Raw genomic sequence first — 12,695 nt, forward strand, 5'->3', positions numbered from 1 at the left:
CAAGGCCTAGAACTGTCGGCAAAGAACTATGTTGACGTTGGCTGCGCACTCACTCACTCAGAGCTGCTTGCTTGACACGCCCACTTGCCTAGATGCGTGCAAGGAGCAGTGGGAGCAGCAGTTGACACAGACACAGAACGTTATTATTTTAATAAAGTATCGATTCTAAAAACGTCTGAAATCGTATCGTTTTTTGCGTGAAGGCATCGCGATACCTTTTTAGTATCGATACACCGTGCAACACTAATGGTAAGCTTGTTTTTATGCTGGCAACAAAACCAGAACGGTTCGCGAACGTTATTCTTTATTCTAAATGCCATGGCGATAAAGAGAAAGAAGTCAGAAAAGGAATTTACCTTAGACTAGGCTATATCAGAGCCCGTCTACGGACATTCTCTGGCTATATAACCTACTGAAATAGGTTAATGATGTAAAGTCAAGTGCGCTTCTATGGGACTGGTGTGTGCGCGCAGAATTTTTATTGATGAGTCGGAGTGGCAAGTGCTGCGCATAGTTGCAGTGGAATGTGGCTGCCCAGGGCATTATAAAACTTCTCACTCTTAGACTTACTCATACACGGCGGTGAAATGGCGTATTTAGCTGTCTAAATTAGAATCATATGCTGGGGGAGAAATCGTCGGACATCCATGATTATTTTGTTATTCAGCACCCCTGGTCAAAAATATGTTCTCGCGAGCCTGGAAGTAGGCTATGATTTGAATATAGACTGTTGTCAAATTTGGCAAATACAAAACGGGAGAAACAATATGGTTCATCATCAATATGGACCGATATAGGCTATTTGCTAGTGACAAAATATGAGCTTTCAGTGTGATACGATTACGTTTAATTAAATCGTGTTTCATCTATTCTGGCTATCCCCGCTATTTGGATCTTACTGTATCTCACTCAATGAACAAGATCTCAACACTAAATGAATGATGATCCGTAATTGTCATCAGATAGCCTAGTCATATAAGTAGACATTCAGTGTGTTTGAAATAATTAATTTGATAATATTTTCCATCTTTGCAGAGGAAAAGTTTTGTGTAAAGGGAATTAAAGGCCTGTCTCTAATACTAGCCGGTGTAGTTTGGCGATTTGGGAAAATAAAAGCCCGGGCTATTATTTGGAGTTTTACGGTATATATATATATATATATGTGTGTGTGTGTGTGTGTGTGTGTGTGTGTGTGTGTGTGTGTGTGTGTGTGTGTGTGTGTGTGTGTGTGTGTGTGTGTGTGCGCGTGTGTATGTATATATATATATATATATATATATATATATATATATATATATATATATATATATATATATGTGTGTGTGTGTGTGTGTGTGTGTATATGTATATGTATGTATGTGTCTGTGTGTGTGTAAGATGTGGACCCTCACCGCTCCTCGGTCGATAAAGATGGTGAGGAAGTCCATGAAGACCCGGCGCGTCTCCTTGGAGTTGGTCTGTTTGTACAACTCAGCATACAGGTAGCAGAGCTGAAGAGGAACAGAAGGGGACAGGAGGAGACTCAACATGTGATGGGTACACTACACACACACACACACACACACACACACACTCGCTGAAGACACACACACACACTCTGAAGACACACACACATACACACTGAAAATACAAACAGACACACACTCACCAGAGGTACAGGGTCAAACTGTGACACCACGTGATGCAGGAAAGCAGCGAGATGGGCGGGCCGAGACTTCAGCAGATCAATGCTCTGGAAACAACTGCACTGGCCATTCACCTACACATACACACATACGCACGTGGAGATGCACAGAGAAAAAACAAACAAACAGCCATAAAGACACACACACACACAAGAAAAAAAAGACAGTGAAAACCAGCTCCTTAGAGAAGTAAATATACTTCCAATGTTCAGTCCAAATGTCAGGGGTTCGTACCTGGTCGGGTTCAGAGTCAAAGTAGTCATCCTCTGCTCCAATAATCTGGGGGCCTAGACGAGACGAGGGGCTCCCCACCGCTGCTTGAGGGTCCTGATTGAGATTATAACACACACACCCCGCCACATTTCAAGAAACACTCTACCAAGGTTACTGTGCTTTACAGTAGATTGCGTACATGATCAAAATAATGTGTGCTGACCAGGACTATGTTGCCCTCTCCACCCAGCACCAAGTGGTGTGTGTTTGAGTGTGTGTGCACAAGTTGACCAGCTCTACGAGAGGTCCTGGATGTAAGGTTGTCTTGTGTTTGTGTGCCTGTGTATGCGCTAACCAAATCTGCGCTACCCTTCATAGGCGTTTTCGTCTAAACGGTTATAAGAACTTCTAACTGGAAAGGCTACCCCTAGAACCACAAAGCTTTTTTGCATTCACACTGTCAGTAGAACCACTCAGGTCACGTAACCATGGAGATGTTATATGTAACAGGCGAGAGCAAGCGTAGAGAGAGAGAGAGAGAGAGAGAGAGAGAGAGAGAGAGAGAGAGAGAGAGAGAGAGAGAGAGAGAGAGAGAGAGAGAGAGAGAGAGAGAGAGAGAGAGAGAGAGAGACTGACCAGGTCTGCGTTATCCTCAGTGTCCGCTTCCGGAGAGTTCCAGGACGTGAGGCTGTTTCGTGGCGCAGTGCGGGGGCTGTCAGTGGGGGTGGAGCCTCTGAGGGCCCCATCTCTAGACCCCGCCCCAACTGGGGAACTGAAGGGCCGGTAGTTCTGCTGCAGAGACATGACATGACACACAACACACACACACACACAAAGTATTCAGCTTAGTAACAAACCTGGGCAAGCTGAGTTTTTGGTGAAGATCTCTATTGAAGTTTAATAAGTTTCGTTAGGACCAGTTCATTAAGACTGGCTTAGTTTGGACTGTTTCGTTAGGACTGGTTCATTAAGACCAGGTAGTTAGGACCAGTTTTGTTAGGATCGGTTTAGTTAGAACTGGTTTAGAACACAGATGTTGCTCGGGTTAATGACACAGAAAGGACTGTGTGAGTCTGTGTGTGTGTGTGGTCTTACATGGCCAATCCAGACACCGTCAGTGTTGCTGCCCTGGTCCCATTCAACCACACCACCTTCATCACTGTCCAAACACTGGCCATCCTGCAACACACACACACACACACACTTAGATGCACTGACCTTAGGGTTTCTGCAGGGTTCAGTCAGTCAAATGTAAGACTTTTTTAAGACCTTTTTATGACCATTATGATCTAAATTTATGACCCACACGAAAAACGAAAAATAACTTCAGTCATTAAAATTCCCTTCAAAATATATTTCCGGGTGGTGTTAGCGTCTGGGAACATTGTTTGGAAAAGTTTGGCTAGATCTTCATTCCCGTTGTACAAGTGATGTTTGGTCACGGTATTCAACACCCACAGGATCTCCGCTTTCAAGGTGGAGGTTGATCCGAACCCACTGTGTGTGCAACTGGAGACGACACAGACAGAATCCCGCGCAGTATCGATCTTCTTGATTGGTACCAATATTAATACCGATTGTTAGTAACGGGTTTGAGCCAACTACTAAACGCACCATCTTCGAGCCATACTGTAGCTGATGGCTTATGTCATATGTTTCTATTTCATATTTTGGAATTCATATCAACTTTATACAGCTCTGGAAAACATCAGGAGACCACTTCACATTTGTCTGATGTCATCCTACGGTTGCTGAGTGACATTCGAATGAGTTGAAGGTCATATTCAGAGTTGAAGGTCATATTCAAACTTGCAGCGGTGTCTTAATTTTGAATATGACCATCAATTCATTCAAAAAATCTGAAAAATGTGCAGTGGTCTTTTAATATACAGCCCTGGAAAAAAATTTGTTAATAATTTCTAGTATTTTATGATCTGCATAATTAGTAATAGCTAAAGATTTAGTAATGTGAATACTTTATTGTTAATACATTGGTGGTGTGTAGGTCTAATTGAGTGCCTTTCACTTTAAGAAGAATGTAAAAAGTAATTAGCTTTCAGTGTCACGGTTTTAAGCTAGTGGAAAATAGTTGTGCACAGTGCAAGGATATGTGGATGCAAATCATTGTGTTTTTAATGTCATTAGATAAATAAATGTTCAAATAACTAACAAGCCAAAGAAAATCTTTCTGGGATCATGGAAGAGATGGAAGTGTCTTGCAATGTTCATTTCCATGATTTTGGTGAGTTTGTCAATAGGCTGTGTAGCCTATTTCTAAAATGTAATTAAACCCAACAGTAGACCTAAATTAACTAAATTCTATAGCCTAGGTAGGGTAGCAACACAAACTTGAGAGGTACATTTCACCAAATCAACTTAGCATTAGCCTAGACTACTAGGCTATTATTTGTTGCTTTGCAGTCACAGTATCACACACATAACAGCTGCAGGTTGAAAGCTGCATGTGTGTGTGAGGGGAAAAGACAAATAGGCTACGGTAAGCACTAGAAGCATGCTTTGCGCACACTGACATGAAATATGTATCTTATTGCGAAACAACACTGTCATTCTTATTGAACATAATCGCCGGAATTTCACAGAAACCTGCTTCAACCCTCTCTGGTGCAACACTTGACCATAGACTGTAAAAGAAAAGATTGGCAGTGAAGCCTGGGAGTTCGGAGTTTGCGCAGGTTTCTGTGAAAGTCCTTCCGACAAGTCTGTTTGCTGCACTGCCGTATGGACCTTGTAGTTGTGGAATGCTGTGACAACACCCAGATTCCTCAGACAGAACTACAACAAGCGGAATGAATGAACGCCGCCGCCAGCGCATTTCTCGTGGGGGAAAAGGCGATGGTAGCCTAGAACCGTTGAATGAACCAGTGTATGAATTTAAGACTAAGGAAAATCCGACTTCTTAGGGGCTAAAATTCTTATTATCAAATTTAAGACTTTTTATTACTTAGTTAGTGTGTGCTTCACCTCACTGTGTGTTCACTAATTCACGGATGGGATAAATACAGAGACCAAATTCCTTTTATACTTGGCCTATGAACCTAATTTACATTTTTACATTTACTTTTTATGACCATGCGGAAACCCTGATGTAATTTTAGAATAGCCTATATTCATGAGTGATCAAACCACTCAAACCACACACACACACACACACACACACACACACACCTGCGTAGCTGCGGTGGCTTTGCTGATCTGGTCCTGCAGATGTGGAATGTGCTTCTGCGCCTCCTGGATCTCACGTGCAAGTTTGGGGGAGGGGTTCCGACTGTACTCCTGCTTCAAGGACTAAACGTCACAAGACAGAGTTAATAGCTGGGTGTGTTGGGGGTGTGTGTGTGTGTGTGTATTCTCATACCAAGCATGTGTGTAATGCATCAAAAGTTCATCTGGTGTAATGTAAAGACCAGTGCACTCACACCCTTTCTTTCTCACACACACACACACACACGGCCCCCACATAGACTTTCAGTCCCCCTGCCATACTGCACTCAGGTGTCCTACACTAGTGCGTCCTACACCAACTGTGGTCCTACTGAGGCCAGGGTCTACCAAATGTTACCAGACCTTACAGAAGGTAGATTAGGATGCAGGCTCCATCATGTGATCATGTGTTCTTTCTTAAGGAGCATGCATATCGGCAAAGACACATTTCTGTACAGTACAGTGACACACACTGAACAAGCCATTTACCATTGGTCAATGCTGTATTGTAAGAACCCAGTGCAGTAGTGTGTTAGTGTGTGTGGCGGTATATTTGGCTGTGAGAAAATGTGTTCCTGAGTCCTCGGTCAGCCTGAGGGTAGTAGACCACTCTCACCACAAGATAAACTTGGTGTTGTGTGCATGTGTGTGTGTGTGTGTGTGTGTGGGGGGGAGGTTTCTGGGCTGATGAGGGCACATTACCAGCCAGTCGAGTCGTGAGTTTCTGTTTCCACTGGCCTGTGTGGTTAGGTGCCAACTACTCAACTATTCTCACACGCACACAGACAAGCATACATGGATTGTATGTTGTAAACAAACACACGCACACAACCACACACACACGCACACACGCACACACGCACACACGCACACACGCACACACGCACACACACACACACACACACACACACACACACACACACACACACACACACACACACACACACACACAAACTAAGGCTGCACTAATATCGCAATATAAACCTAAATCATGGCTACAAGTAAATGTGCAAAGTTAATCTTGTCACATTCATGACTTTTATATTCATGTCATCCTCCTTGACTGTGCCACTTCTGATTGGTGAGCATGCCTAGCGTGTGAGGAGCACAGCCGATCAGAAGTGCTGTGCTTGGCATGCACTAGGCATGTTCCCCAATCAGAAGTAACACAACTTAAAGAGACATTTGAAATATTGAACTGAATCAATTAACTGACATTCAAAAATCCTATAGCAAATCACAAGATTTTTAAGATATTTTCCCCAAATCTAATACAGGCACAAACATACAGCATACATGCATACAGGCATACAAAAACACAGACACAAACCCTCAAACACATAGACAGATGTGCATCAACACACACAGATACAGACACACACACAGACACAGACACACACACAGACACAGACACAGACACTTAAAGCATATCTGTGGCACTGAAGCTGCCAATTAGTCTTAACAGGAAGCTTCACTCTTATCGGCAAGGCACACACCAAACGTTCCTGCTAGTCAACGCCAGGCTCTGAAAATAGTTCAGTTTGCCCGTAGCGTCTCTCTCTCTCTCTCTCTCTCACACACACACACACACACACACACACACACACACACACACACACACACACACACAGAGTACACAACTCTCATTTAAACATCTCACTTCACACTCAGCACAACAGTATGGCACCGTCGCCACGGTTACCGTCGGCAGAGACGACGGCACCCATTCACAACGCTTCCCTTCTCTGCCTACCCTCATTCCCACCCAACAATAATAATTAGCATTAGCACCCGAGCGCTAACCTGTAACTCCAGCAGCCCCTTCGACAACATCCTCTGCAAGATGTCGACCTTTTGGCTGTGTGCGCTGCTGTTCTCTTCCTGTTAGGAGGGAGGGAGGGAGGGAGAGAGAGAAAGAGCAAGAGAGACAGCGAGAGAGAGACAGAGAGAGAGAGAGGAATACAGGAGGGTTGGCCAGGGCATGACACCCATGTTAAGCAGATGGTGGAGAGTGAAGGAATGAGAGAGAAGGAAAGAAAGACAGACAGAAAGAGAAAGAAAGAGAGGGGGGAGGGGGTAACAGAGAGGGAGGAGAAACGCCAAGCAACAGAGTGAGTGAGTGGCTTCAGAACAATCTACAGGGAGGGCGGGAGAATCATAACAAACATGACTCAACTACAGAATAATACACACATACACACCACTAATCCATTCAGAGATAGATAGAGAGATCCACATAGACCTGAACAGGTTTATGGATGGTGGATACGTTTTAAAGAGGAGACACACTTACACCTGAACAGGTTTATGAATGGTGGATACGTTTTAAAGTGCGCAACAGGTTTGTGGGCAGAACTAGTACATACAGGTCAGGCTTGATAGTCACAGGTTAAAACCAACACAACACACACACACAAGGTTTGAAAATCAACACACATACACCTGAACAGGTTTAAGAATGAGGAAAAAAAAAAATACAGGGGGAAATACACACAGACAATGGATGACAGGTAAGAGAGATAACAACAAGTAGTTTAGACTTCAAACAGGTATGACTACAGATGTTGCTGAGGCTACAGACAGGTGACAGGTGACAGATCTGATGTCATACTACAGAGAGAAAGAAGTGAGACTGCAAAAACAGGTCAGACTGGTGTGTGTGTGTGTGTGTGTGTGGTCTTACCCATGCGTGCAACGGCGAGGTGGGGGGCTCTGCGGTGCTGAAGCCCCTCTCCCCGGGCATGGTGGGGGTGGAGAGGGGAGAGGAGACGGCCGAGCCCCCCAGCGTGGAGGACAGCTCGCCATCGCCCTCTGTCAGCGGAATCTGGGGCAGCCCAGGGGGACGCCCCAAAACAGTGAGGGCCACATACGAGCCCGCTGCCGAGAGCAGAGGAGAGGGGAGGAGAGACAAGCAGAGAGTCACAGGCATATCACCGTCATAATCCGCCTAGACACACACACAGTTCGGGTAATACTTCAAGTTGTCAAGGTGCTATTATGCTTGTCTATGTTCAGTCCTATTTTGCGGTTTTAAAACCTGCGCTTTAATATTTTTTTGGAAACTAAACTTCCTGAGCTCACAGACAGTGAACATACAAATTACCAAACAGACACACACCCTATCAAGTACGAGGAGCAGAGAAGATGGAATAGGTTGGGGTGGAATCTCATAATGTACTGTAGCTGGCCATACTTACATTTTATCAACTTGACAACCTCCACATGATTTGATTGTGTTACTAAGGTCCCGTTAACCTAAACAACACAACAACAACAACAACATTAATGCAAATTCCAGAGAACAAAACAGATAAACAATAAAACAATATAGCCGCATCATGGCTTTCCCAAGAAATGACATCCTGTTATTTTGTCATCAGAGATACTTGTCATATGGGTAGATGCCCATCAGGGGGCAGTATAGACAGGTGAAAAACATGGATGGCATGGATGTTATATCTGTGTGTGTCTAGACAGACAGGGGAAGAAAAAAAACATGTACAAGTGCATGTAGAGAGAGAGTCTGTGCACGTGTGTGTCTGCGTGTGTGTGTGTGCATGTGTGTGTGTGTGTGTGTGCGCGAGTTCAGGTACATATGTGTGAGCATGCATGTTGACAGAGGAGAGATGCAGTGCACACAGGGCATGTACAACAGGAGGTATCTGGGAGGTGCAGGCTCCATAAAGCAACTTAATGATCCTGTCAGCCATCTCGAGGCCAGTACACAAGCGTGTATGTGCGTATGTCTCTCTCTCTCTATGTACATGTGTGTGTGTGTGTGTGTCTCTGTCTATGTGTGTGTGTATGTGTCTCTCTCTCTGTCTGTGTGTGTGTGTGTGTGTGTGTGTGTGTGTGTGTCTCTCTCTCTGTCTGTGTGCGTGCGTGCGTGTGTGTGAGCAAAGGCACCTTAATGATCCTGTCCCCCGTCTGAACACCAGCTCGCATAGCAGCTCCATCTGAAGCAGGGGAGGAAAAAACACAGGCAAACATTAGGACACCTACACCCCAAAAGTGGTCCTCAAGAGTGCTGCAACAACACCTTATGATTTAAACATTTTAATATAACTCCCACCTCTTCAACACTCCAGAGCTACCCTAAAGACTACTACAAACATTGCTACAAATTATATAATCGAAGCATATTATGCATTATGAATCTAATAATCTAATGTATTCATAAAGTCTCTGAATAGCCATATCTGTCAATTCAAACCAGAATAGCACTGACTTTGCATGGTAATGTTAACCGGCCATGAAAGACAATCATATGGCTGACGGAGAGAAAAAAAAGACCTACAGGACGACCAGTTTCCTTATTAAGCCTCGCCCTGGGCTCAAAGAGAACCTTCAAGCACTTTGAAAAGAATACCCATCTTTTCTCTTGATTAGCTGTATGAGTGCATCGTACCTAGGGATGGGCATTGTTAAGAAATTATCAATATCGATGCCATTGTCAGGTCTGCTTATCGATGTGATTTCTTATCGATTGCCATATCGATTCCTATGCCATTTGCTGAACACTTATAGGATGGCTTTGAGAGTTGTTGGCTTTGAACTTCTAATTTAAAGTGGTTTTAGAGAATGAATACCAAGTGTGCAATATCAATACAGAAGTTGAATGCTTTAAAATGTCAATTTCGCATACTGTGACGTGCCGAGACGCGGGAATGGATGGGACAGAACGGAACATTCGGAATCGTTAGTGAAATCGTTAATGAGTGGACGTGTACGATTCCGATGGATCGGAACATTTGGAACCAGTTCCAAACCGAAACCTGGAACCGATTTCCAAGCCTAATCGTACCTCACCTGTGTCGCTTTGCATAACAGCATGTGGCATCTGAGGACTAAATGTAAATGTGGAAAGAGTGGTCACACGCTCAAACCGTCCATGCAAAACTATTTTCTTTTATTTCGACCAACGTGCCATCGCTTTCTACACCTTCATCAGGGTCAAAGAGGGTTTTCTTTGTTTTCAATCAGTTGATCACCTCAGCTAGGTGTGCATTTACCAACTACATTACCAACTACATTAGACTAAATGTAAATGTAACCATGTAACAAATAGACTAAATGTAAATGTAACCATGGATGGCTCTGTCCCCACGCCCCCCCCCTCTTCTGGCCTTTATGAAGCCTGGTGTGTGTGTGTGTGTGTGCGCATGTGTGTTAGTGTGCGGCCTGCTGAGTGATCCTCGGGCGGGAACATGATTAAGTGATACTGGGCTGGGAAACTAATCCCCCTGTGTGCTTTAGAGTGGCCAACATCTGCCCCGACTCAGACATGCACACACTCTCACATCAAAGAGGCCGACACCACGCAGCTGCAACTACACACACACACCAATCACAGGAGCTCCTACTACCAGTACTAACTTCACAGACCAATCATCAAAGCTCTTACTGAAACGCTAAACCACATGAAGCAGCAAGGAGGTGAAACTGATCCTGTAGTAGCCTAAACAGAAGAGAAACACTATACTCACTATACACAAAATAAGCTTACGCTATAAACAGCACTCAACAGAGCAATACATGCTGGACATCTCCAAATATCTCCAATTTACTCCTTGTGGCATAAAGGACATGCTCCACCACACATACATAATTTTAGCAAACCCTGATTGATTGATTGATTAGCTGCTGTGTGTTCCTGGGAAGAGCATGTCTTCATTTCTAAACTGCTAGATAATTTCACGACTGCAGGGACTATGGAGAAACGTGAGAAACCACATAGAAGATTTCCCTATTATGATGCACCCCATTTCCTCTAATCCTTCCCTACTGAGTCTGAGTAGCCATGTTTACGTAGACAGTTTTTTTTGTCATTCCAATTAAACTATTCCGATTGAAAATTTTGTGCTGTCTGTTTACATGGGGTACGTTCTATTCCGATCAGCTGCTCTCAAGCGCTTTAGAATCTTTGATCGGAATAGCCGTCGTTGCCTACTTTTCCTTGAGAAGATACAGCAGTCAATCCGAATGACCGTATACATGCTGTTCAATCGGACAGGAACGGACTACACCACCTCTTTCATTTGATTAAAATTCTGATGGGATCAGGAAATTTCATTCCGATTGAGGTGTTTATATGACTATTTTTATTCCGATTGAGCCGTTATTCCGTTTGTAATCGGAATAGAAGTGTCCATGTAAACGTGGCTAGTGACGGTGTCACATTGAGAGCGTCCAGGTAGGAGGCTGCTGGGAGAGATCTGTTCTACTCAAAGGAAGCATAAGGCTATGCTCCAGCCAGGCTCATTTTCTCTATGCAAAATATTGACACTGCTTCCTAGATGCCTAGCCAGCCAGCGCAGTACTGCTACAAACACACACACACACAAACATATAGACATATATCTACACTAGTGTTGCACGGTGTATCGATACTAAAAAGGTATCACGATGCCTTAACGCAAAAAACGTTTTTAGAATCAATACTTTATTAAAATAATAATGTTCTGTGTCTGTGTGGACTGCTCCCACTCTCCATGCTCCTTGCACGCATCTAGGCAAGTGGGCGCGTCAAGCATGCATCTCTGAGTGAGTGAGTGCGCAGCCAATGTCAACTAGTTCTTTGCAGAAAGTCCTCGGCTTGTAGATAAAACAGAAGGTGAAGTGAAATCTGGAACTATTATGGATACATCGCCCGGATAGTGAAGGCAAGCCATCAGGCCATCAGCCATCAGGCCCGTTTGTCAAATATGTTTCAAAGTCATTCAAAAGCAGTAGGCTACGCATAGAACTTGGCTAAGCACCTCGCAGACATATCCCAACATTTTTAGAGTTCAAAGAACGATAGGTTAACGAATAGGCTATAGAAAACACCACTACATGATTAGTGCCGAGTTCATCTCTTCAGTTTTAGTCTAGCCTAACTGAAATGAGTATGGTTTTCTGGGATAAAACAAACCTTCCTTCATCAGTGAATTTTGACGAGACAATGACTGATCATAGTGTGCCGTAATGAAAACACAATGTTCACGCTAGTATAACATTACCATAACTTGCAAATGATCTATTTAATATTCGGTCAGTACTACTGGTAATGTTTGTCATGGCATATAGACTGCAATTTGTTAAATAATTATTGCCCAGATTTAGGGTAGGCTACCCGAAATGCGCTAATTAAAGCCCTAAAGTGTTGAGTCCTAATAATAATAGCAGCTTTTACGTGGTAGCAAATAATTTTATCAAAGAAATAGACGTAATGTAGCCTACACAGATATATTGCAACAGGTAATGGTGTAGGCCTATCTGACAAAGACCTGGTTGGAACGTCGTACTTGTACACTGGGAGCAAAGAAGACTATCTTCACCTTTTCCCTTTGCAACTGTCAAAGAAATCCTATAAACACGGGAAGGCCTAGGGTAGCCTACATCAGATGGCCTAAAGATTAGGCCCCTCCGCATAGCATTCAGTGATTTGGATGCAGTAATTTTAACACTGACTAGGCTACTTTGGCTATTTAAAGGTACTTTATTGCCAAAACACAACACCATGTAAATGGAGACAACAAAGGACTTAAATCACACACAAATTACTATTTTACTGTCTATAAAAAAATAATAATT

At 43.6% G+C, this 12,695-nt stretch overlaps 1 protein-coding gene across 6 annotated transcripts in view; it reads right to left on the minus strand.

The window, feature by feature from the left end:
- The window catches only part of arhgef12a (Rho guanine nucleotide exchange factor (GEF) 12a), a 71,138-nt gene that overhangs the window by 23,418 nt on the left and 35,025 nt on the right, over positions 1-12,695 (minus strand). For all 6 annotated transcript variants that reach the window (XM_076290328.1, XM_076290327.1, XM_076290325.1 and 3 more), the window contains 10 exons: positions 9,027-9,076; positions 8,318-8,375; positions 7,804-7,997; positions 6,924-7,001; positions 5,085-5,204; positions 2,994-3,077; positions 2,535-2,690; positions 1,920-2,012; positions 1,649-1,759; positions 1,392-1,490 (listed from right to left, as the gene is read on the minus strand). In XM_076290328.1, coding sequence (XP_076146443.1) covers positions 1,392-1,490; positions 1,649-1,759; positions 1,920-2,012; positions 2,535-2,690; positions 2,994-3,077; positions 5,085-5,204; positions 6,924-7,001; positions 7,804-7,997; positions 8,318-8,375; positions 9,027-9,076 — 1,043 coding nt within the window. The remainder of the gene's footprint in view (positions 1-1,391; positions 1,491-1,648; positions 1,760-1,919; positions 2,013-2,534; positions 2,691-2,993; positions 3,078-5,084; positions 5,205-6,923; positions 7,002-7,803; positions 7,998-8,317; positions 8,376-9,026; positions 9,077-12,695) is intronic.

The sequence above is a fragment of the Alosa pseudoharengus genome, unplaced genomic scaffold (genome assembly GCF_046254945.1).
Source record: "Alosa pseudoharengus isolate Yale_2024_CS ecotype anadromous, Long Island Sound unplaced genomic scaffold, YU_APseudo_1.1 YU_APseudo_1.1_scf_18, whole genome shotgun sequence".
NCBI classification, from domain to species: domain Eukaryota; kingdom Metazoa; phylum Chordata; class Actinopteri; order Clupeiformes; family Clupeidae; genus Alosa; species Alosa pseudoharengus.